The following is a 27,021-nucleotide window of genomic DNA, read 5'->3' as shown; positions in this document are numbered from 1 at the left end:
CAGGTGTCACTGAGTCAAAACCTGTGTGTGTGTGTGTGTGTGTGTGCCACAGTGTGTGTGTGTGTGTTCCTCAGTGTGTGTGTGTGTGTTCCTCAGTGTGTATGTGTGTGTGTCAGTGTGTGTGTTCCTCAGTGTGTGTGTGTGTGTCTCAGTGTGTGTGTGTGTGTGTGTTCCTCAATGTGTGTGTGTGTGTGTGTGTTCCTCAGTGTGTATGTGTGTGTTCCCCAGTAGCAGTAGGAGATAGGGATCATCTTAAACACGTGGCTATTTGATCGTATAATATGACACTTAATTGGTGGGATTAACATTGCTACTAGTTCACTTGTAGTGTCTTAAATGACCCTGCAGCTGTAATGATGCACTGAAAACACAGGTTCTCGTTCTTAAACCCTCTTCTCCTTTCTGTGTGTGTGTGTGTGTGTTCAGTAATGATCTTGTTATGTACTCCCATTTGCTCATAAAGGCTATTTACAGTCATACATCTGTATGACCTGACAAAACAAAATGTCCTGTCTGGATAGTTTCACTTACAGTGCCTACCTCTGATATCAAAGTAGTATCATTATGGCTTATGAATTCATTGTGTAAATAAATGACCTCATATGCCATACATTTAGAAAATCTAATGAAAACGTTAAACACCTCCCATAGGGACTGGTGTGATTGGTCTGAGTGTGTGTGTGTGGGTTTGTCTTTGTGTTTGTCTGTATGTAATCACAGTTATGTTAACCCCCTGGAGTCGTTATCAAATTCAAAGTAATTAAGATACATTTCATTGGAATTCAAGTTCATGTTCAACCTTAATTGTTTTTTTTCTTCAATCCAAGCGGGAGGTATTTATCCTACGGTGACTATGGTTACGATACAGCGGTGAATATTTGTCCAATAACTACACTGGAACCCAGACCATGTGTGATTTTACAGTATGAAGCACATCCTGTGCAGGATCAGTGTCTGCTTCTTCAGTACTGTAACTACACTATAACTCATCTATAACTATAAGTCATCTGGCTGCATCACTCAGTGTTGGGTTCAGTGTTGGGTTCAGTGTTGGGTTCTGCAGGGCGCACAGTAGAGATTATTATGATATTCTCCATTTTACTCCTCAGCACCTAGTGTGATTCATCAACTTCATGGGCACACGACACACACACACACACACACACACACACACACACACACACACACACACACACACACACACACACACACACACACACACACACACACACACACACCTACACACACACACACACACACACACACACACACACACACACACAATAAACAACATGTTGAGGTGAGACATAGTACCAAGGATGAATGGCTGTTCTCATGGGGCTAGAGAGCAGAGCGAGGCTGAGTTGAGAGGGGCTACGTCCATGGGGGGGGATTGGGAGTTGGGGGTGCTGTTAGAGATAAGAAGGGCGGCTGTAATTTGTGGTCACCTTGAAGTTTGGATCTGACTTCAACCCAACCGTAGCGTAGACCTCTGTGCATGCCGGTGGGTCTGTCTCAATAGTCTGGTCTGAATAATTGGTCTGGAGCTATTTCATGTTGAAACGATGATTGCTTTGTGACTATTTGCTTTATTTCACATACACACGCACATGCACGCAAACGCACGCACGCACACACGCGCACACACACACACATACACACACATACACACACACACACACACACACACACACACACACACACACACACACACCCCTAACCCTTACACACACACCTCTGTAAGGGGGGGCTCTTGGTAGTGTAAGTACAAGAGGCCTGGGTGTTTGTGTTACAGTTGGTGAAGAATGCAGGGTGAAAACCTCCTGAGGCAATGGAGCGCACAGACCTGGAGTGTTAGAGAGTGGCTGTGGGATAGGGTCCATTACCTACTCCTCCCTAAGACAATGGACCTGACCTGGACTTAGCACTTAGCCTAGCTTCACACTGTGTTGTTAAGGGGAATCCCTCTGGACATTGGAAGCTAGGGCCCCTGTATAGAGACAACCCCTAGCTCCTAGCCCAACCTTTACCCCCTAGGCTAGGGCCCCTGTATAGAGACAACCCTAGCTCCTAGCCCAACCTTTAATCCCTAGGCTAGGGCCCCTGTATAGAGACAACCCCTAGCTCCTAGCCCAACCTTTAACCCCTAGGCTATGGGTCTCTGTATTGATACAACCCTAGCTCCTAGCACAACCTTTAACCCCTAGGCTAGGGCCCCTGTATAGAGACAACCCCTAGCTCCTAGCCCAACCTTTACCCCCTAGGCTAGGGCCCCTGTATAGAGACAACCCCTAGCTCCTAGCCCAAACTTTACCCCCTAGGCTAGGGCCCCTGTATAGAGACAACCCCTAGCTCCTAGCCCAACCTTTAACCCCTAGGCTTGGGCCCATGTATAGAGACAACCCCTAGCTCCTAGCCCAACCTTTACCCCCTAGGCTAGGGCCCCTGTATAGAGACAACCCCTAGCTCCTAGCCCAATCTTTACCCCCTAGGCTAGGGCCCCTGTATAGAGACAACCCCTAGCTCCTAGCACACCTTTAACCCCTAGGCTAGGGCCCCTGTATAGAGACAACCCCTAGCTCCTAGCCCAACCTTTACCCCCTAGGCTAGGGCCCCTGTATAGAGACAACCCCTAGCTCCTAGCACAACCTTTAACCCCTAGGCTAGGGCCCCTGTATAGAGACAACCCCTAGCTCCTAGCCCAACCTTTACCCCCTAGGCTAGGGCCCCTGTATAGAGACAACCCCTAGCTCCTAGCCCAACCTTTAACCCCTAGGCTAGGGCCCCTGTATAGAGACAACCCCTAGCTCCTAGCCCAACCTTTAACCCCTAGGCTATGGGTCTCTGTATAGAGACAACCCTAGCTCCTAGCACAACCTTTAACCCCTAGGCTAGGGCCCCTGTATAGAGACAACCCCTAGCTCCTAGCCCAACCTTTACCCCCTAGGCTAGGGCCCCTGTATAGAGACAACCCCTAGCTCCTAGCCCAACCTTTAACCCCTAGGCTAGGGCCCCTGTATAGAGACAACCCTAGCTCCTAGCCCAACCTTTAACCCCTAGGCTAGGGCCCCTGTATAGAGACAACCCCTAGCTCCTAGCCCAACCTTTAACCCCTAGGCTAGGGCCCCTGTATAGAGACAACCCCTAGCTCCTAGCCCAACCTTTAAGGGCTGTTTCCTGTCTTCTCCATGACGGTCAGTGTAGTATGTGAAGAGACTAGGTAGGGAGTAGGGGTTAAGGGCTGTTTCCTATCTTCTCCATGACGGTCAGTGTAGTATGTGAAAAGACTAGGTAGGCAGTAGGGGTTAAGGGCTGTTTCCTGTCTTCTCCATGACGGCCAGTGTAGTATGTGAAGAGACTAGGTAGGGAGTAGGGGTTAAGGGCTGTTTCCTGTCTTCTCCATGACGGCCAGTGTAGTATGTGAAGAGACTAGGTAGGGAGTAGGGGTTAAGGGCTGTTTCCTGTCTTCTCCATGATGGTCAGTGTAGTATGTGAAGAGACTAGGTAGGGAGTAGGGGTTAAGGGCTGTTTCCTATCTTCTCCATGATGGTCAGTGTAGTATGTGAAGAGACTAGGTAGGGAGTAGGGGTTAAGGGCTGTTTCCTGTCTTCTCCATGACGGTCAGTATAGTATGTGAAGAGACTAGGTAGGGAGTAGGGGTTAAGGGCTGTTTCCTGTCTTCTCCATGATGGTCAGTGTAGTATGTGAAGTAATACGGAGTTGTTCTGGTAAACCCAACAGTTAGATCCCAGGTGGAAGAGATTACCTCACGTCTGCTTTCCTCAGCTCTACTTTATCTCTAAGTTATCTCCGTTACACAACCCACCTGTCCTAACTCCTAGTCTTAAGACTGGATATCAAACCACCTCTTTTCAACACTATCCGTTTTCACCAAGAAAGAACAATGAGTCAGAGTATCAAACAGCAGCTAAATGAGAAGGTGACATAATGTTGTAGGGTTTGGATGTAGTTTAGGCGAAGTGAGAGAGGGTTAAAGTTCAGCTGTCCTTTGAGTTAGGACACTGTCGCAATTACAGTCGGTATTACAAGAGAGCTGTCACTTTTATGGACAAACTAGCCATTTCACTGTGGTTACGAAATGTCTACAATGGCAAGTATTTGAGTGCCTGCCAAAATTGTAAAAAAAATATTAAAAAATCTTACTTGTCAAAGGGTCAGTGCAGTACATGGGAGTGGAATACAATAAGAGGACAAAAATATATACAAACATATACAAGGCATTTTCTTTAGATGATGTTGATGTTGCTTCAATAATTGAGTTGTTAATGTTTAGACGCCTTAATGTATACATGCCTGTACCCAGGCAAGAGTACAATGCTCACTCTCTCCATTTCTCTCCCACGCAAACACGTTTCTCTCTCTCTCTCTCTCTCTCTCTCTCTCTCTCTCTCTCTCTCTCTCTCTCTCTCTCTCTCTCTCTCTCTCTCTCTCTCTCTCTCTCTCTCTCTCTCTCTCTCTCTCTCTCTCTCTCTCTCTCTCTCTCTCTCTCTCTCTCTGACCCTCTCAAAAACCCAGGCCATATAGTGAACCTTATGAACAACAAGCAGTCAATGATCCTCAGTTGAATCCTCAGTGTGTCCATATGTCTGTGACAGTAGCACAGTGGGAGGCCTTTGACTACCAGTACTGTTTGTCTGTCTGCTTCTGAACCCTCTAGCTCCCTCGCACAGCAGCCAGCAGGTGGTAGCTCATAACAGAACTAGAGCTGACATACCATAAGCTAGGATCAACATCACTGTCAGATGTATGGCTGTGTGCTAACTCTGTGTGGTTAATGTAAAGCTGAGAACAGAGAGAATAATGTATTCCCATGGTCCTTCAGGACAACTAATGGTGCCTCTCTGACACTCTCTTGCCCTCACCTCACCAACTTCCTGTAAGCAGTGCAGTCAGGAAGAGGCCAAATGAGTTCACGGTCCTCAGAAGAAGTTTTGGACGTTTTCAAAACACGTTTATCTGCAGTGGAGACCCTTTAGTTCAGCTCATGTGAGCTGGAAATGAATGGGGCCGTAGTGCCAGGTGTTCAGGGTGTAGTGTGACCAAACAATGCTTAATTCCTATTGTTAAGATGATGCAACAGGTATTTAATGATTTAATGAAGGCTGAACGCATTTTCTCTTGAAGTGCCAAAGCCCCCTAAAAATATTGTGCCTAATTGGTGCAATAAAAAGAAGAAATTGCTTTGTGTTTGCCGTTTGATGTTAGCACCAGCTAGCAGTGATGTTATAAAAGTCAAATGTCTTCCTAAGACAGAACATCTGTCATGCTTTCGTGGGGTTACTGAGAAGGTTTGTCAGTTCATACAGGTTTAATCCTAACAGTAATTCACTAATCTGCCTCTTTCACCATCGTTTCTGTACTGTGTTTGACAAAGAACAGAACATCCCATAATAATGGAGGAACTGAACTGCCAAGGACTGTTCCTTTCTTTTCACAACCTATTTGGATTAATGCTTGAACTAATAAACACAACATCTCTCAAAACACAAAAACAACAAACACAGGCTAGAGAATATCAGTATAAATATTGACCTTTAGCATGGTATCACCTACTATGATATTACATAGCATGTCATTTCAAAGTTTCAACGTTTATTTGTAACGTGCACATGAGACAGCAGGTGTAAAACGGTAGAGTGAAATGTTTACTTGCAAGCTATTTCACAACAATGCAGTATTCAATATCAAGGTGAGAGAAAATAATGTTAAGGAAATAATAAAAGTAAGAATATAAAGTAAGAAAACACACGAGAAATACGGAGAAAAAAACACAGCAATGAAAGCTATACACTGAGTGTACAAAACATTAAGAACACCTTCCTAATATTGAGTTGGATGGACTCTACAAGGTGTCGAAAGCCTTCCACAGGGATGCTGGCCCATGTCGACTCCAATGCTTCCCACAGTTGTGTCAAGTTGGCTGGATGTCCTTTGGGTGCTGGACCGTCCTTGATACACACTAGAAACTGTTGAGTGTGAAAAACCCAGCAGCGTTGCAGTTCTTGACACAAACCGGTGCACCTGGCACCTACTACCATACCCCATTCAAAGGCACTGTCGTATCGCGTCGATGCTGGTACTTATTGCTGTCAAACAAAGAGTCCGCTTAGGCTGCACTTTGATTATAAGTTTTATTTATATCACAAGATGTCAGCATAAGTTACAGACCCTGCAGGGCTGGAGAACAGTGTCCAAAGATAATCTGTCTGTTCTAACCCCCTCTGCCTCCAGCATATACTTATAAACAATGCAAAAATATGGGTTGCTCCCTCTGCTGTCCAATCACCTGTCTCCCCTGGGGCGTCACCCTACAAATGGCTACTTTTGAACTAAAATAAACATCCTTTCAGTTCCACGTAAAAACATTAACAAAGACATAATCCTAATACACTACAGCACTTAAATATTTTGTCTTGTCCGTTCAACCTCTAAATGGCACACATACACAATCCATGTCTCAATTGCCTCAAGGCAAAACAAATATTTCTTTAAGCTGTCTCCTCCCCTTCATCTACACTGATTGAAGTGGATTTAACAAGTGACATCAATAAGGGATTCACCTGGAAAGAGCAGGTGTTCTTAATGTTTTGTACACTCAGGGAATTGAGCCTCTAGCTTAAACTGGCAGATTTCGATGGGGATTTCTGTATTATGTTACTTAGATTGATGCACGGGTGTGTCAATAGACTCTTAATTATTAATTAGATACGGCAAAATAATTCAATATCTTAATTTAGGATGATAGTAAATGAAGCAATTTACAGATTTTTTACAATAATCAAATATATTTATCACTAGCTTAACCATTTAGAGATTTAAAAAATGCTCCCAAGCACCATTTCACCAGTTACTCTAGACTAGAGCGTCCGTAGGGTCTGTGCAGCAGGCTGAACGTTTGACGTCCCTAGTATACCTAACATCTTCAGACTGAAGAGTAAAGAGTTTGATTAGACTCACAAAGGATATACAAAACTCCCAACTCCCATTTTCTGCAGTGGGGATATTGAATGGGGGTCAATGAGGTTAGAATGCATAATGAATAGGCTCAGTTGAGGGTACTTGTTGGTAGCAGACATTGTATAAAACAGTGCTCTTGAGCTCTTCAGGTGTTAACATTTAACCTGCTTCTTTTTGTTATAATGATCCTGGATCTCCACAACAGGTATTTTCTGACTAGGAAAAAAAAGCAGACTAAAGAGAAAGTGAAAGGTGCCTAAGTTGTTTTTCTGTGGGTGAATAGATAATCAGATCCAACTCTCTGTAGTCAGAAATCTGTACTAGACATTGTCATGGTCCTTGAATGTAAGCAATTTTGCTATGATAACATCTTAGTGTTTGAGAATATCTTCAGGGACTAGATATTACATATTAGGTAGCATTTCAAAGCTGGACAGATGGGACCCATTTCATATGGGAGACGAATTCTAACAGAATCACAACAGCTCAGATGAGAGACCACACTAGTCTACAGAGACCACCCTAGTCTACAGAGACCACACTAGTCTACAGAGACCACACTAGTCTACAGAGACCACGCTAGTCTACAGAGATCACGCTAGTCTACAGAGACCATACTAGTCTACAGAGACCACACTAGTCTACAGAGACCACTCTAGTCTACAGAGACCACGCTAGTCTACAGACACCACGCTAGTCTACAGAGACCACGATAGTCTACAGAGACCACACTAGTCTACAGAGACCACTCTAGTCTACAGAGATCACACTAGTCTACAGAGACCACGCTAGTCTACAGAGACCACTCTAGTCTACAGAGACCACACTAGTCTACAGAGACCACACTAGTCTACAGAGACCACGATAGTCTACAGAGACCACGCTAGTCTACAGAGACCACACTAGTCTACAGAGACCACTCTAGTCTACAGAGACGACTCTAGTCTACAGAGACCACGATAGTCTACAGAGACCACGCTAGTCTACAGAGACCACTCTAGTCTACAGAAACCACTCTAGTCTACAGAGACCACGATCGTCTACAGAGAATACGCTAGTCTACAGAGACCACATTAGTCTACAGAGACCATGCTAGTCTACAGAGATCACGCTAGTCTACAGAGACCACTCTAGTCTGCAGAAACCACTCTAGTCTGCAGAAACCACGCTAGTCTACAGAGACCACCATAGTCTATAGATTCCACGCTAGTCTACAGAGATCACGCTAGTCTACAGAGACCATACTAGTCTACAGAGACCACACTAGTCTACAGAGACCACTCTAGTCTACAGAGACCATGCTAGTCTACAGAGACCATGCTAGTCTACAGAGACCACTCTAGTCTACAGAGACCATGATAGTCTACAGAGACCACACTAGTCTACAGAGACCACTCTAGTCTACAGAGACCACGATAGTCTACAGAGACCACGATAGTCTACAGAGACCAGTCCTGGAAGACATCAATAGCAGGAGACAAGAGATCTGCCTTTCACAACTATATCAGTTTCCTGTCTTTTCTTCTCTTTCCTGTTCAGCCTGTTCTGTTCACATATGGAAGTACATCTGGTCCCCTACAAGTGTTTTACCACTTCTAAAACAGTAGCGTATAAGAGCATCCATCAGCTGAAGTTTGATTAGAAAAGAGAGAGTTTAGAGAGGGAAGAAGAATGAGATGTGGAGGAGAGGGACTTTAACCTGCCAGCCGCTCCTCCTAAACTCTTGGCCTCTCTGCGTTGACTTTGTGCATGCGCCTTTAAATGCAGCCCTACAGAACCGAGGTGATTGGCGGTTTTATTCAGAGATTTTTTTTTACATACCGCGGACATAAGGACTTGCCATTTGGAAGTGCACAAAGGGGGTAGAGGTGCAGAGAGGGGGAAAAGCCCCCCATTCATTCTTAGCCTGGTTTCCTTTAAGCTCTGCCGGTTTAAAGAAAGGGGTCATTTCAAATGTCCTGGACCTCAGACAGAGGCACGGGGCAGTCAGAGGGAAAAGCTTTACTGGTTGACTGGAGAAGACCCAGGGTCATTTTAGATAGTATTTCTTTATTGTGGCAATATTACTGTCGTAATGGAATTCAATCAATAATTTCTCTGTCTGCTGCCTTATAACCTAAGCCTGTCATGGTACGTGCTACATACGAACTCCTCCATAGTGATAGTTTTAGTGGGTACACGAATTGATTGACTTTCATTACAAGTTTCACCATTTACTGTTCTGTTTGTCATGGGTACGTGTTTAGGGGCCCCAGTAACTCTGAATATAGTGACACCATGACTAAACAAGAGGGTTAGCTAGGTGGTCTCCTCATCAGGAGTAGCAGAGTGTGCATGTAAACTGTGTGTAAACTGGTTTGGAGACAACGGGTTAGCTTAGCAGTCTAAGATTCATTGAGAACTCACTAAGGCAAGACGTTTGTTTAGAAGAGGAGTGAGAGTGACTGGTCTGAAGACACGCCACAGTGACACAAACACACATACTCACAGATGCGTGCACACACACACACACACACACACACAGCTCTGCACTCCTAAGTCAGCTTACACCACGACTGCCAGCGTGTAACCGCAGCACTCCAGCGCTGAAACAACAAGTCGTGGGGTAATGCCCTCGCAGCCAATAATGCTAAAAGCGATGAGCTCTGGCGCGTGTGCGCCCTCTGTACTGTCTCATGAAGCTTAGCACTTCCAACTACTTTATGAAAACAAGTACAATTAGAATTCTGTGAGTATAATTCAGATTTTCACACAATTCTCTCTGGACAATAAATTAAATTCAAGTTATGCAAGTGTATCTCAAGGACTCGCACATACTCTATGTTTGTAGATGGGTCTTCCCTGTCAAGAGAAACCAACAGGTTAATTATCAGGCTCCAACCAGGACAATTAGCATAGAACAGCATGTAAGACACACTTTTTCTCCTGTCCTCTGCTTTGAGGTTTTCCCTCACCCTTCAACCTGCTGTAGTATTTGAAGGTTGAGATTAAGTTGAAAAGCCTCAGCATGTATTGGCAGACCAGTGGAGGGGTCATGGCTAGAAGGGATCCAGCTTTTGTAAAATATACGTCATTTATTTAGATTTTTTTGCATTTTAGCTAACCCAGTGGAGGCTAGCTAACCCAGTGGAGGCTAGCTAACCCAGTGGAGGCTAGCTAACCCAGTGGAGGCTAGCTAACCCAGTGGAGGCTAGCTAACCCAGTGGAGGCTGGAGGCTGATGTTTGGGGATGTAAAGTCGGCCAGGCAGAACACCCTGGAAGGGGAGCTCAGAAGGTGGGCTATGCTACATTAGGCTGTAGTTCCCGGTGGTCCTATAGAGACAGATAAATAGGCTGAACTGATTGCTTTATTCCACCGCAGAAACCCAAAAGCAAGCAGCCATTCACAGATAAACATATCTAATCCCACTAAAAACACGTCCCTCATGTCCTCCAAGCTGTCAGATATCTGCGAAACGAATCTACAAAGTCAAAGTGGAAGGGTGACAAAATGTAAGTCAGTTGAGGATTACAAGATCAGGGTTCAAAATCCCTTTTTAGCCAAGTTCTTCTGCGAAGCTGATTGTATCTGGGTAATTATTAAATAATAGTTTATTGGGGTTTTCAAAGCTAATCCTATACTGTATACATTGACACTGACTATGATATTTTATTTGCTCAGTCTTTGCACAGTGCCAGTTTTATATCTAATGGCTATAGCAGCTCTAGCGCTAGGAATGGAAAAGCGATTCCCACAAGGAAGAAGGCAAGTGGGGGAGTGAGTGTGGAAGAAGAAGGAGGAGGGTGGAATGATGCTGATCTTATGATGAGCTGTAGCGTGATGTACATGAGGAATGTGTTGGAGTCTTCCTACCTACCGGGAAACATCTCAATTACACCAGGGCTGCGTCTCAAATGGCACCCTATCCACTATATAGTGCACCACTTTTGACCAGGACCCATAGGGCTCTAGGCAAAAGTAGGGAGTAAGGTGCCATTTGAGACAGCCCAGGAAATGATTAGTGATGAATAGCATTATTCAAATGAAACCTGCGGTCTGTCTGGGTTCTGGTCTGCTGAGCGGTCCGTACATGATGATTTGTATCTCCGGGGACACAGTTCATTTCGGGTCTGTATCAGTAGAATAGGATAGATATCCCTGATATTGGCTTACTATGCACACCAGATGGATGGAGGCATGGTGGTACATGTGCCCTCTCTTCCCCTTACAACCCCCAGTCCTTCTATCTACAGTGGGGAAAAAAAGTATTTAGTCAGCCACCAATTGTGCAAGTTCTCCCACTTAAAAAGATGAGAGAGGCCTGTAATTTTCATCATAGGTACACGTCAACTATGACAGACAAATTGAGATTTTTTTCTCCAGAAAATCACATTGTAGGATTTTTAATGAATTTATTTGCAAATTATGGTGGAAAATAAGTATTTGGTCACCTACAAACAAGCAAGATTTCTGGCTCTCACAGACCTGTAACTTCTTCTTTAAGAGGCTCCTCTGGCCTCCACTCGTTACCTGTATTAATGGCACCTGTTTGAACTTGTTATCAGTATAAAAGACATCTGTCCACAACCTCAAACAGTCACACTCCAAACTCCACTATGGCCAAGACCAAAGAGCTGTCAAAGGACACCAGAAACAAAATTGTAGACCTGCACCAGGCTGGGAAGACTGAATATGCAATAGGTAAGCAGCTTGGTTTGAAGAAATCAACTGTGGGAGCAATTATTAGGAAATGGAAGACATACAAGACCACTGATAATCTCCCTCGATCTGGGGCTCCACGCAAGATCTCACCCCGTGGGGTCAAAATGATCACAAGAGCGGTGAGCAAAAATCCCAGAACCACACAGGGGGACCTAGTGAATGACCTGCAGAGAGCTGGGACCAAAGTAACAAAGCCTACCATCAGTAACACACTACGCCGCCAGGGACTCAAATCCTGCAGTGCCAGATGTGTCCCCCTGCTTAAGCCAGTACATGTCCAGGCCCGTCTGAAGTTTGCTAGAGTGCATTTGGATGATCCAGAAGAGGATTGGGAGAATGTCATATGGTCAGATGAAACCAAAATAGAACTTTTGGTAAAAACTCAACTCGTCGTGTTTGGAGGACAAAGAATGCTGAGTTGCATCATACCTACTGTGAAGCATGGGGGTGGAAACATCATGCTTTGGGGCTGTTTTTCTGCAAAGGGACCAGGACGACTGATCCGTGTAAAGGAAAGAATGAATGGGGCCATGTATCGTGAGATTTTGAGTGAAAACCTCCTTCCATCAGCAAGGGCATTGAAGATGAAACGTGGCTGGGTCTTTCAGCATGACAATGATCCCAAACACACCGCCCGGGCAACGAAGGAGTGGCTTCGTAAGAAGCATTTCAAGGTCCTGGAGTGGCCTAGCCAGTCTCCAGATCTCAACCCCATAGAAAATCTTTGGAGGGAGTTGAAAGTCTGTGTTGCCCAGCGACAGCCCCAAAACATCACTGCTCTAGAGGAGATCTGCATGGAGGAATGGGCCAAAATACCAGCAACAGTGTGTGAAAACCTTGTGAAGACTTACAGAAAACATTTGACCTGTGTCATTGCCAACAAAGGGTATATAACAAAATATTGAGAAACTTTTGTTATTGACCAAATACTTATTTTCCACCATAATTTGCAAATAAATTCATAAAAAAATCCTACAATGTGATTTTCTGGAAAAAAAAATCTCATTTTGTCTGTCATAGTTGACGTGTACCTATGATGAAATTACAGGCCTCTCTCATCTTTTTAAGTGGGAGAACTTGCACAATTGGTGGCTGACTAAATACTTTTTTCCCCCACTGTATATTGTGGTGGGTGTCTGCTCAACCATCCAGAGCTGGTGTTTGTGCTGTGTAGCTAGGTCAGTGGAGTCTGATCTTTGTCCTGTCTTACTGTAGCTAGGTCAGTGGAGTCTGATCTTTGTCCTGTTTTACTGTAGCTAGGTCAGTGGAGTCTGATCTTTGTCCTGTCTTACTATAGCTAGGTCAGCTCCCCCAGTGCAGTGCTCCCACACCCCCTCAATGGTCCTGCTTCTCCCCCTATGCTCATTCCCCCCACCCCTTCAACAGTCAGGACATGTATTTATTCCTCCCTGCTACAGTTATAATGTATATAGTGCTATTTCTGTTTATATTGTTGTTGTTTTTTATTACCATTTTTATTATTTTATTTCACTTAGTCCTGCATGTTGGAGCTCGGAGCCTAAGATTTTCACTGTACCCTGTAATCACACCTGCAACCCTGTACATGTGATTAAACACTCTGAATCTGAATCGCTCTAAACCAGTCCTGTCTTACTGTAGCTAGGTCAGCTCACCCAGTGCAGTGCTCTCTAAACCTGTCCTGTCTTACTGTAGCTAGGTCAGCTCCCCCAGTGCAGTGTTCTCTAAACCTGTCCTGTCTTACTGTAGCTAGGTCAGCTCACCCAGTGCAGTGCTCTCTAAACCTGTCCTGTCTTACTGTAGCTAGGTCAGCTCACCCAGTGCAGTGCTCTCTAAACCTGTCCTGTCTTACTGTAGCTAGGTCAGCTCCCCCAGTGCAGTGCTCTCTAAACCTGTCCTGTCTTCCTCTAGCTAAGTCCGGAGTCGTTTATATGTAGATATATGAATATGGTTCTGGCTAGGTCTGTTTCCCCAGTACAGTGTTCTCTAAGCCTGTCCTGTCTTACTCTAGCTAGGTTGGTTCTAGGTCCATTACCCCATGCTCTCTGTCCCTAAGCCTGTCCTGTCCTACACTAGCTAGGCATGTGGTCCTCTGTAGCTCAGCTGGTAGAGCACAGCGCTTGTAACGCCAAGGTAGTGGGTTCGATCCCCGGGACCACCCATACGCAAAAATGTATGCACGCATGACTGTAAGTCGCTTTGGATAAAAGCGTCTGCTAAATGGCATATTATATATTATATTATATATTATATTATATTATATTCTAGGTCCATTACCCCCTGCTCTCTGTCCCTAAGCCTGTCCTGTCCTACACTAGCTAGGCATGTTCTAGGTCCATTACCCCCTGCTCTCTGTCCCTAAGCCTGTCCTGTCCTACACTAGCTAGGCATGTTCTAGGTCCATTACCCCCTGCTCTCTGTCTCTAAGCCTGTCCTGTCCTACACTAGCTAGGCATGTTCTAGGTCCATTACCCCCTGCTCTCTGTCTCTAAGCCTGTCCTGTCCTACACTAGCTAGGCATGTTCTAGGTCCATTACCCCCTGCTCTCTGTCTCTAAGCCTGTCCTGTCCTACACTAGCTATGCATGTTCTAGGTCCATTACCCCCTGCTCTCTGTCTCTAAGCCTGTCCTGTCCTACACTAGCTAGGCATGTGCTAGGTCCATTACCCCCTGCTCTCTGTCTCTAAGCCTGGTCCTGTCCTACACTAGCTAGGCATGTTCTAGGTCCATTACCCCCTGCTCTCTGTCTCTAAGCCTGTCCTGTCCTACACTAGCTAGGCATGTGCTAGGTCCATTACCCCCTGCTCTCTGTCTCTAAGCCTGGTCCTGTCCTACACTAGCTAGGCATGTTCTAGGTCCATTACCCCCTGCTCTCTGTCTCTAAGCCTGTCCTGTCCTACACTAGCTAGGCATGTTCTAGGTCCATTACCCCCTGCTCTCTGTCTCTAAGCCTGGTCCTGTCCTACACTAGCTAGGCATGTTCTAGGTCCATTACCCCCTGCTCTCTGTCTCTAAGCCTGGTCCTGTCCTACACTAGCTAGGCATGTTCTAGGTCAATTACCCCCTGCTCTCTGTCTCTAAGCCTGGTCCTGAGGGTCTAATGAATATGGATCAAAGTAATGGCTGCAACAGATGCTACACGTGTCATTCCTGTGTTTGTGCAGTTAGCTAGTAGTGGGATCAGGCTATGGAGAAAAAGCCCATATCCTGCTTTAGCAGCCTTCTGTTCCACCTTGCCTTTGGCTACATGCCATTCCATAACCTCTTATCCTCATCTTGCAGTTATGGTTACTCCTCATGTACAGACCATGGATGACATGCAGACATCAGAGCTTTATGGTCCATCATAGATCTGTTTTGGTTTGAATATTTAGTGGTTTCACATCTGTGGCTATAACATAATGTCGTCAGATCAAACTTCAGATGACTGAATGTTGGACCTGACTTGACTTGACCCAAAGAGGATATGCCTTGGTTTTAAAGGATCTGTTTAGTGAGTTCTGTCCTGATGTACAACAGCGAATACAATTCTATGTTTGGTTTCAAATCAATTGAAGCAGATTTGGGAAGTGGAAAACGATTAAGTTTTAAATTGTTGGATGAAGTTAACAGAGTATGTTACTATCACAAGCTAAGGACAGGAAAAGTTTAAGTTTTCCTGTCATTCCATTGACATCAAATAGATCATTTGTTGAGTAACTATCATACATATTGCCAATTGGCCACTGCTACAGTGTTTTGCCAAACCACGATGCTTGTTTGTTCTTAAGGGAACCATTTGAAATTGGTTATTTTACTTTCAATATGACTCATATCATTAGATTATGCAGTTAGGACATATTAGGAAATCTTTAATTCACTATTTTTGCATTATTGATGATTCACTGTCTGATTTTGGCAGTATTTTGACTTTGTTTTTATTGATTATGTCATCACTTTTGGGAATGGAAAAATCTTGTCAGGCGGTTTGCTCATGACATCAGGCTCTGTCTTTAGGCAGTGTAAACAGATACAAACGGACCATGGCAATACATTCATGGTAATATATTTGAAGAGGTAGATTCTAGTTGAATCCTGGCAACACGGATGAAATCCCTGGCCCTGCAGGAGAACGGAAGAGAAGAATTCCAGGCTCAGATTGGGAAGATCGTTTTGGGCCGCTGGATCCTGGATCTTAGAGCATCCGGGATGCCGGTGAACCAGAGGGGGAGGGGGAGGGAGGGGGGAGATGGGGAGGACAGGGGCTTGCCTGGTATCCATAAGTATCCATAAACCTGTTCTGCTCTGCTCTGCTTAGTCAGAGGAAGCACAAACACTGCTGCTTCACCGTTCAGCAAAGGCCCAGGCTGAGGTTTATACTCAGGGCCTGTCATCATAGGACATACCTAGAGCCATACTGTACAGTATAGGATGTATCAGCCTTCCAGTAACTCAGTACTGAGGCCATCACTAAGGCCACAGGTTTTTCCTGTTCATTACTAAATGTAACTCCCACGCACATGATTACGTCTGCACATTGTTTATTGTCCGTTTTCCCTGACAAAGGGAATCTCACAGCCCTAGTTGTAGTCTATACAACCAGGGACTGGAGTTTTTCCTGGTCAGATCACATGGTCAGGGAAAACTCCTGGCCCTAGCCATTCCCTCCTAATGGTGTCAAGTGAACAATTGAAAGTCAGTTCAATTTACAATACTGTTAAGAGGTCATTCAAGTACATACAAGTGCAAAGACAACAGCTTTTGGGCAAGGGAGCACATGTTTGTTCGGTAATTGGAACCACACATGCTGATGATTAAACCACACAGGCATTTTATTACTGTCATAGTGGTCAGGATGATTTCCTGTACCTACTTGTCATGTGGCTATAATGTTCCATTACCACCACTCAGTCATACTTTCACCTTCCTGTGTCTGTTGCAGCGCATTCCACTAACAGCAGAGATACGTCCCAAATGGCACCCTATTCCCTATATAGTGCACTACTTATGACCAGAGCCCATTCGGCTATAAAGGGAATACTGTGCCAATTTGGATGACGACCAGGACTGACAAAAATGAACTTTGACTGAGATTTTATGCGTTACATTTTGAACATTATTTTATCTGGTCTGTATATCCGTCCACACGGTCATTCATATCCTGTGAATTCAAACTTTCACCGTATGAACCCTAGTCATAATACTCAGTATAAGTGTCATCAGTGGGATTGCTTGGCAGAGTTCTAAACTGCATGGAGCAAATTAAAGTGGTGTGTTTTGTGGTGGACGTGACTGATTTGAAGCCTTTTACTGCAGTGGGATAAATCAGGGTCAAACAGAGTGTTTCTCTGTAGTCTTTAACAAATCTACTTTGAAACAAAAGTATACACCTCACACACATGTTTATGGGCTAAAAAAAAGAAGACACCTGTACCATGTCAGATATAGAGTTGAAATGTATTACATTTTGAGTTTGCATTCCAATATTACACTTTATATACACCACAGTAGACTGAAATATAACAAAACTGTTTGACATAGAAACACCAGATTTTGGCCATAAAAAAAGAGGAAAAAAGTATTAATAACATTCCACCCATGAGGCCACTGGGTAATTTGACTGCAGGAAAGGGCTACCTATATAATGTTCTTAGAAAGCAGTAGGTGCCTGTCTACTGTGCTATACTGTACAGCATCTACTGCCTGGTGCATGCATTCCACTGTGGATCCTTACTGTGTGTTTCCATATTGGTCTTCTGTACTCTGTGCTCCCATGTCAATAGTAAAACAATGGGTTCTATTTGTAGTTAAACGGCACGTTTAGTTGGAGCTACGATTGTTTATTGTTTTCCTTTGTCACTTAGAATTGATTTATGACGTCAGACGTTTCTTTTCCCTAGTGAATGAACGTGAGGCTAGGGTGGACCAAGGTGTGAATATGCTTACACACGCATGCACGCGCACACACACACACACACACACACACACACACACACACACACACACACACACACACAGTGTCCATTGTTTCTGGTAGGAAACAGAACATTGCGTGTTATCTCTGGAAACATTGTAAACTACCACATGGAAGGAGTCTAATACAATAGTCTCGTTCAGGGTTTCTCTGGTGTTTGAGTTTCCTGAATAAATAAAGGGGAAAATGCCTGCTTCCTACAAGGAATAGAATTATTCCTCTTCACCTGATACTTTGATGAGAAAGCAGTGCTCGGGAGAGAGATGCTGCATGTCCAGAGGACCAGAGTGGTGCACCACTGCTATACAGGCTGTACACTATAGATTCCAATATATGAACGACTCTAAGGTTCCACAATAACCTGATACAAAGGTCAAGCTCTTTCTCTCTTTGAATTCAATGTATTTTTGTTATTGGCAGGTTTTTGGATTATGTCAATCACAGAGGAGCTGAGGTCATATTGTCAATTAACTATTGGCGATACAGGAGTAAAAGATGGAACTGCTATTCCATCCAGTAATTTGCTTTGCCTTGTTTATTAAGTCATGACATCTGATGTCAAAGCAAAGACTTGAACCTGTGTCCTTGGAAAGTATCAGAGTCCAATAAGCATTCCCTGAACTGAATAATACAATCAGTATGTTTATAATCTGTCCATTTTCTGCAAACTCCCCTCTCAGTTCAATCCTTTGCCTTATCTGTTTTGCAAACAGCTCATGGCTCATCTTTAAAGACAAGATGAACTAGACATATCAAGATATCAAGTAACTTTCCCTGGAAACAACTCAACTAGGGAAAACATAATGGTTCATGTCTTAGTTTAATTTTCCAATCCAGTCCAAATGTTTTAAAACACTACACATCCCATAAACTTTAAGGCAAACGTATGAGTCATGTGTATTTATAAATGATCATGTTCCCCAAGCCAAGCAGTTCAATTAGAGTCAAGAACCTTACACAGCCATCTGTAAACATGGTGGTCAGCACAGAATAAGATGTCATGTCTATTTAATCATCTCAGCCCGGTCTTGGATAATAAACTATGATGAATTACTCAGAGTCTGTCCGAAATAAAATAAAACATTTATCACCCCTTTTTTCTCACTTCGCTTTTTGTCACCTCGGGCGGAGACGAATGTGGGGGAGGGAGGTTTTCACTCTCTTTCTCTCTGTTTTTTGGTTATCATCGGGGGTGATCAGTCATGAGGGTAACTGGGCATGTTTCCTGGAATGTTCCAGACAGCAGTATCACTTTTCATCGGCAACTCCTGTACGCTCTCTTAGACAGCGCTCATGTTTTCACACTTTGCAAACTCGTATCCCCCAAGGAGTAACGGGGTGATGGGAGAGTTACGTTAGAAGGGGAGGCACGGCTGCGCGATGAAACATTCTCGCTGCAGACGCTGCTTCATCTCAAGATCTCAACTCCCAGGCCGCGTTTAACACCCTGCTCGGTTTACTGAGTAAGCAGCCTGTCAATTGGTTGGTAGGCGAGGGACGACCGGGCGCTGAACGTGTTCTAGACAATCCTTATGCATATGTCTTCCAGGGCTTGGTTGTGCCGTTGGAGGAGAACAGGTCATTAGCTATAGTAGCTACCCTCACACCAAGCGTTCTGTTGTATTCACGTCTTCCTACCAGTTCAGACAATATTGGTCTGCCTCTCCTCCATGTGTCAGGACACCCTGATGGCGTAAGCCAATAGGCATTGGTGTATTTTAATAATGTCTTAGCCCATAAGTTAAATGCTTTTTATCTTTCAAACCCACACAATTGCCTGGACATTTTTTTTTTTATAACGCTGCACCTATTTGTGGTTATAATTTTTCATTTTGCTTTTCAATACTGGTCGGTGGTTGATACAGCTGTTAAAGGTGATACAAGGGGATTCTCAGCGTTGAATGAGATTATGTTTTGGAATGAATACTACAATTAATACAGTTAGTAGATTTAACGGATTCATGGCAGGTCATGGGAGATCAACAAGTACAGGAACCTACTAAGGGCTGGTTTGCAGTCCATGAATGAATGAGTGACTGATTGCTCAAAGAGCTTACATATTGGGCAGCAGGTAGCCTAGCAGTTAAGAGCATTGGGCCATTAACTGAAATGTCGTTGGTACGAATCCCCGAGCTGATTAGGTGAAGCATCTGTCAATGTGTTCTTGAGCAAGGTACTTAACCCTAGTTGCTCATGTAAGTCACTCTGGATAAGCGTGTCTGCTAAACCTAAAATGCATATCTCCTGATTCAACTGCATCTTTTAATAGTGTTGGCTGTCAGGACAGGAAATGCTTTACCAATGCAATTTAAATGGTTTTATCCAAAAGGCCAACACCAGCACACAGCAGAACCCAAACTATATCAACCAATGAAAAGGCTCAGTATGACTAAACAAGCATTTATCACACTTACTTGGGGGTTATTGACATGTCTATGTCCGTGAGCCAAAACCATCACCATGAGATTCCTTTCTAAATACTCTTCCTCCTCCTAACAAATAACAATAAGATCTAAGTCAATTCATCAGATCATAGTATTGTCTCAGACTGAGTTGACTCCAGTAACACAGTTCCTCATTAACCCTGACTGTATCATTCACCACACTGTTGTGGGACATCTCCTCAAACCAAATACCTTCATATCATCTCCCCAGTTCTTATTGTGCTGATAACGGTACCAGTACATCAGTCCTTATATGGTCTCTCTCTGTTCTCTCCATCCAGGAACCGTCGGAGCCAGACCTTGAGCAGCAGCTGCGCTCCGTGGCCAGTGTTGACGAACTGATGAGGATAGTGTACCCTAACTACTACAGCGTGCTCAAGTGCCGGTCAAAGCGGGGCGCACGCTTCCCCCTGAGAGGGGAACACATAGCCACGGAAACGAGGTCGAGCGACGAACCGCCGGCGTTCGCTGCAGCTTACTTCAACTTTGACATACTGAAAAGTAAGTGTCTGTTTTCAGGAGATGATTTTTCTGTCACTATTGGCCAGTCTAGATGTGTTTGTTGTTGACCAACTGACCTTGTAGCCTAGTAACATTTGACTATAACAACCAATAAGATCAATGCTTAGTTTAGCAAACACATTTATTTCACCTAAAAAAGAAAATACATTTGATTGGCCACTTATCTTGACTGATGTCAATACAGGAAGTGCAATACAATACATGGTTTGTCGAATGATGATGTAATTTTAATGCTCTGGTCTTCCTGTCTGATTCTCTCAACGTGCATCCAACAGGTATTGAGTCAGAGTGGAGAAAGACCCTGTGCATGCCACGAGAAGTTTGTTTAGATGTGGGGAAAGAGTTTGGGGCGGCTACAAACACCTTCTATAAACCACCCTGCGTGTCTGTCTACAGATGTGGGGGCTGCTGCAACAGCGAGGAGCGCCAGTGTATGAACATCAGCACCTCCTACATCAGCAAGACGGTGAGTTACACAAAACCTGGGGGACCGCAAGAGAGAGGGTGGACTGTGGTGTGTGGGGGTGGGGGGCTCTGTGTGTGTGTGTGTGTGTGTGTGTGTGTGTGTGTGCGAGAGTGTGCGTGTGTGTGTTGGCTATGTTGGAGTGGGGTTCTTAAACAGCGGCGGTACTCAACTTCAAACATCACAGGCCGCAGTATCTTCAGGTTTGCTTTGTTCCTAGGGGCTTAATTGATCAATTAAAGTCATTGATTGACCACAGATCACTCACAGATCATCATTTTACTAGTTGAACGGCAAGACCTGAACACCGTTAAGACACAGAAGCCCCTGAGGACTGGAGTTGGGTTAAAGCATTGCTTCATATGATTTAGAAACGGTTTAATTGATTTGCATGCAAACGCCAAAACAATGCATTGTTTTTACAGTGTGTGATCTGTGGAAATTCCAATGACGTATTGGATGTACTCTGATGGGCTTATAGCTTCTTTAAAGCCTGTGCTTGCTTAGTTTTTCTCTACTAGACTGAGGGGAGTGAGGTGTTCATTCTCAGTGTCCCACCTTGATTTAGGGGGTAAACGGAGGGCAGGGGGTCTTCTGCTAGGTCGTGTGTGTGCCGAGTTATTAGCGGCTAGCCCTCTCTTAATTGTCCACTTATTTTGGGTGGGCTGACCCCAGCCGGGCTATTCTGAGTCTGTGTGATTTAAAGCATGACACTCTCACAGTCAGGGGCTTGAGTCTGTGTCCTCCCGGTCAAGGCCTTAACATTACAACTGTTGTTAGACTTCTAATGTTGCTATGGAGACCTACCACAGCCTCTGAAAGTGTAGCTCAATGACCTACTTGACTTAATCCTGGTAACCCCTGGGAACCTAAGGTTTTTTCCTATAATATTTACTGGTCTAACACAGTTTTTTTTATATATATATAGTCCCCTGTAGCTCAGTTGGTAGAGCATGGCGCTTGCAACTCCAGGGTTGTGGGTTTGTTTCCCACAGGGGGCCAGTATGAAAATGTATGCACTCATTAACTGTAAGTCGCTCTGGATAAGAGCGTCTGCTAAATGACTAAAATGTAAATGTAAATAACATGAACCATCAAGAGATTTGATTCTCTATTTTAGGGGATCAGAAAACAAACCGAATAGTTGTGTAATTCTTTTGTTGTAACTCAATAGTGCAGTGTTTTTTTATGACCAGTGAGCCAGACTCATAGGGCCCTGAGATGTGATCTGCTCTGTGTGGTACAGTAACTGATGTCTCTGTTTATGCTGTGTTTGCGTCAGAGAATAAGTATGCGTCAACATTCAAGGAGACACTGGGGGAGCCTAGATGTTAGATTAGGACTCATCAGTTGGGCGCTGGCGTGCCCTGATCAATGCAGATAAAACATATGTTCTCCATCCAAAGTGGTCAGATTTAAGTGAAGGGTTCTATATTTCCATATAGCTCTCATTAGCAAAACGCAGGGCACCAAGAATGAAATTGAAACCTGCTGTTCAATAACACAGCTAAGTAATATAGCATACATGTGTTTGGTAACCTAACTACTTGTTAAACATTGGCGGTTGGATACAAACCAAATGTGATTTGATTCAGATAGAAAATGTAAGCATGCATTTTCCATGTTATTTTGTCCATACAGATTTGATTGATTTCAAGCCCAACTACAGCTCCCATGACTCTTTGTTGATAGGCTTACTTGGAGACTCATAGCTAAAACACTGACTCATGCTACTGCTGGGTATCCCCAGAGAAAGACTAGCTTGTTGTGTCTATTCCCCCTGACATCACCCACAACCTTTGGATTACCTGTTGGTCTGTAGCCATGCAGGTTGGTCTGTAGCCAGGCAGGTTGGTCTGTAGCCAGGCAGGTTGGTCTGTAGCCATGCAGGTTGGTCTGTAGCCATGCAGGTTGGTCTGTAGCCATGCAGGTTGGTCTGTAGCCATGCAGGTTGGTCTGTAGCCAGGCAGGTTGGTCTGTAGCCAGGCAGGTTGGTCTGTAGCCAGGCAGGTTCGTCTGTAGCCATGCAGGTTGGTCTGTAGCCAGGCAGGTTGGTCTGTAGCCAGGCAGGTTGGTCTGTAGCCAGGCAGGTTGGTCTGTAGCCAGGCAGGTTGGTCTGTAGCCAGGCAGGTTGGTCTGTAGGCCTACTGTTAGGTTCCCACTACCAGAACTAATGGCCAATCTAAAGCCTCTCCAGTTACCTCTTATCTGGCTTTATTCCCACCTGAGCCCAGACAATGTGCAGGCTCAGTGGATTGTAAATGCCTCAATGACAGGGCCGGGAGTCAGACAGATTGACTCGCTGAATAGTTAGGATGAACTAAATTTATATATACATTTATTTCCTATGCCCTCAATGAACTATTCTGCAGGTACAGTATGAGTGTTCTTTAAGACAGCTCTTTGGTAGTGCTCACTTCCTTTCCCCCGATGTGAGAGTAGAGTCCATTGTCAGGTACAGTACATCAAGACGCCTTAAGGAATCTCTTTCATGTACGTTGCCAGCCTAATGAGGGGTTAGTGTGTTGTCTTTAGAGCGGTGGGGTGGATGTGTGATGCGGTGTAAGTGCGTAAGCAGGGCTGTAAGGAGCCGGGAGTGGATGGAAAGGAGTGGCGGGTAGGGGAAGGTAGGGAAGCACCCCTCCCTGTCACCAGGGAGGACAGATCATCCCATTAATACAGTATTTCTGGTATTCCCCTCACTTATAAACCATTCCCAATCTCGTCAATGTATTGGGATAAGGGCTGCAGTATTTACTGCGGGTGCACGTGTCAGGTTTTAGCGGTTTCTTAAAAGGAAGCTGGAATGGCCTCTGCCAAAGCCCATGTCAAGGTGCTGAGACTAATCAGACTGGGATGCCTTGGTAACGTCTGCCAGGAGGAGGATCGGGGTGATTGCTTAGGTCAGTTTTAATCATCCTAAAGGGCTATAGTCCTCATTGAGTGGTCTATTATTTTATTGAGTGAATGTGGACTGACTTGTTTTATTGAAGGGAAGAAAAGTCTGTTTAAAAGAGTCTGGATTCAAGTCACTAAGACTTTTGTTTGCTATTCATGCTTTGGGGCCAATGGCCATTCACAGACTCACTCTCAAGAACTGCTTGAGTCTACTCCATTCCTCCCTAAAACTCTATGCGGCCCTAGAACTGAGTAACCTCAAAGAATAGTGTTGAATTGATCAAGGCATGATACAGAAAGCTCCTGCAGACACTAATAAAAACAAGCTCCCTTGCCTCATTCCCTCTTTTGTTGCTGCTATCCACTCCACTTCAATGGTGTATATAGTTGGGGTTAGAGAGTTTATACATAGTGTGGTTGTGTGTTAGCGGTCTGTGGATTTAGAGTTGCACAACATGCCCCATTCTTAGCCTCACTTATCTGGTTGTTTTTAGATTTAATCTTCAGCCTTCAAATGATCCTGACTAGAATGCTGCAAAGAAACTATGGCAAAAGGTTGATCATCATGTTTGGTTGCGCCGTGACATCAACTAGACAAATACAGGTTCTACAAAGTACTATGATGTAGATAGTAGGTATGAGCTGGAAGTAGAGGCCTAAGCATTATTGTTCACTAGTTTACTCCAAGTAGGGAAAGGGTAGTGGGGTTGGAAAGTAATAAAGGGGAATATATATATATTTTTAAAGGATATGTATGTGTATGTATGTATGTATGTATGTGTGTGTGTATGTGTGTATATGTGTATATATATGTGTGTATGTATATATCCATGTATATATACAGTGGGGAGAACAAGTATTTGATACACTGGCGATTTTGCAGGTTTTCCTACTTACAAAGCATGTAGAGGTCTGTATTTTTATCATAGGTACACTTCAACTGTGAGAGATGGAATCTAAAACAAAAATCCAGAAAATCACATGATGTATGATTTTTAAGTAATTAATTTGCATTTTATTGCATGACATAAGTATTTGATCACCTACCAACCAGTAAGAATTCCAGCTCTCACAGACCTGTTAATTTTTCTTTAAGAAGCCCTCCTGTTCTCCTCATTACCCTCCTGTTCTACTCATTACCTGTATTAACTGCACCTGTTTGAACTCGTTACCTGTATAAAAGACACCTGTCCACACACTCAATCAAACAGACTCCAACCTCTCCACAATGGCCAAGACCAGAGAGCTATGTAAGGACATCAGGGATACAATTGTAGACCTGCACAAGGCTGGGATGGGCTACAGGACAATAGGCAAGCAGCTTGGTGAGAAGGCAACAACTGTTGGCGCAATTATTAGAAAATGGAAGAAGTTCAAGATGACGGTCAATCACCCTCGGTCTGGGGCTCCATGCAAGATCTCACCTCGTGGGGTATCAATGATCATGAGGAAGGTGAGGGATCAGCCCAGAACTACACGGCAGGACCTGGTCAATGACCTGAAGAGAGCTGGGACCACAGTCTCAAAGAAAACCATTAGTAACACACTACGCCGTCATGGATTAAAATCCTGCAGCGCACGCAAGGTCCCCCTGCTCAAGCCAGCGCATGTCCAGGCCCGTCTGAAGTTTGCCAATGACCATGTGGATGATCCAGAGGAGGAATGGGAGAAGGTCATGTGGTCTGATGAGACAAAAATAGAGCTTTTTGGTCTAAACTCCACTCGCCGTGTTTGGAGGAAGAAGAAGGATGAGTACAACCCCAAGAACACCATCCCAACCGTGAAGCATGGAGGTGGAAACATCATTCTTTGGGGATGCTTTTCTGCAAAGGGGACAGGACGACTGCACCGTATTGAGGGGAGGATGGATGGGTCCATGTATCGCGAGATCTTGGCCAACAACCTCCTTCCCTTAGTAAGAGCATTGAAGATGGGTCGTGGCTGGGTCTTCCAGCATGACAACGACCCGAAACACACAGCCAGGGCAACTAAGGAGTGGCTCCGTAAGAAGCATCTCAAGGTCCTGGAGAGGCCTAGCCAGTCTCCAGACCTGAACCCAATAGAAAATCTTTGGAGGGAGCTGAAAGTCCGTATTGCCCAGCTACAGCCCCGAAACCTGAAGGATCTGGAGAAGGTCTGTATGGAGGAGTGGGCCAAAATCCCTGCTGCAGTGTGTGCAAACCTGGTCAAGACCTACAGGAAACGTATGATCTCTGTAATTGCAAACAAAGGTTTCTGGACCAAATATTAAGTTCTGCTTTTCTGATGTATCAAATACTTATGTCATGCAATAAAATGCAAATTAATTACTTAAAAATCATATCATGTGATTTTCTGGATTTTTGTTTTAGATTCCGTCTCTCACAGTTGAAGTGTACCTATGATAAAAATTACAGACCTCTACATGCTTTGTAAGTAGGAAAACCTGCAAAATCGGCAGTGTATCAAATACTTGTTCTCCCCACTGTATATATATAAACATATATAAACATGGAGGATTGGAAGTAATACAGACAATTACATTGATGGAAGTTACAATCTATCTGCAATATTAAGCTGATCTACCCCCAAATAGATTGAAAAAAAAAGAAAAAAAAGAGTACTATGATCTCTGTCAGTAGCTTGATAATTGGGTTTTTTCACAGTTATGTTGACTGAAGAAAACTGTCTAAAAGTCCTACTATCTGTTACTTGACTCATCTTCACTCTCTGTTTCTCCTAGCTGTTTGAAATCACAGTTCCCATCACGCAAATGACCAAGCCAGTGACTATCAGCTTTGCCAACCACACTGTGTGCCGCTGTCTGTCCAAACTGGACGTCTACAGACAAGTACACTCCATCATACGACGATCTCTACCAGAGTAAGTGTTCCTTTTCTTAATCCAGTCCACTAACTTAGCTATGTTGATCTGCTCCTACCTCTATAGGAGTTAGCGATAGTAGTAATAGTAGGAGTAGTTCAGTAAAGTATCTTCTCTGCAATATATAGGCCTCTTTAAGTGCCCTTTTTGGGGATTCTTAATCCAGTCTATCCATTGTGTTTTTCTGTCCAATGCAGTGGTTCCGTTGAAGTAACTGCT

At 44.2% G+C, this 27,021-nt stretch overlaps 1 protein-coding gene across 1 annotated transcript in view; it reads left to right on the top strand.

Annotated features, from left to right (window-relative positions):
* Positions 1–27,021, top strand: part of LOC311123154 (vascular endothelial growth factor C-like) — a 54,414-nt gene that overhangs the window by 736 nt on the left and 26,657 nt on the right. Inside the window, exons 2-4 of the mRNA XM_084197419.1 lie at positions 20,339–20,558; positions 20,855–21,045; positions 26,663–26,802. Coding sequence (XP_084053545.1) covers positions 20,339–20,558; positions 20,855–21,045; positions 26,663–26,802 — 551 coding nt within the window. The remainder of the gene's footprint in view (positions 1–20,338; positions 20,559–20,854; positions 21,046–26,662; positions 26,803–27,021) is intronic.

This window comes from Coregonus lavaretus, assembly GCF_964263955.1.
Source record: "Coregonus lavaretus genome assembly, contig: HAP1_SCAFFOLD_844, whole genome shotgun sequence".
NCBI classification, from domain to species: domain Eukaryota; kingdom Metazoa; phylum Chordata; class Actinopteri; order Salmoniformes; family Salmonidae; genus Coregonus; species Coregonus lavaretus.
This window is presented reverse-complemented; position numbering and strand designations above follow the sequence as displayed.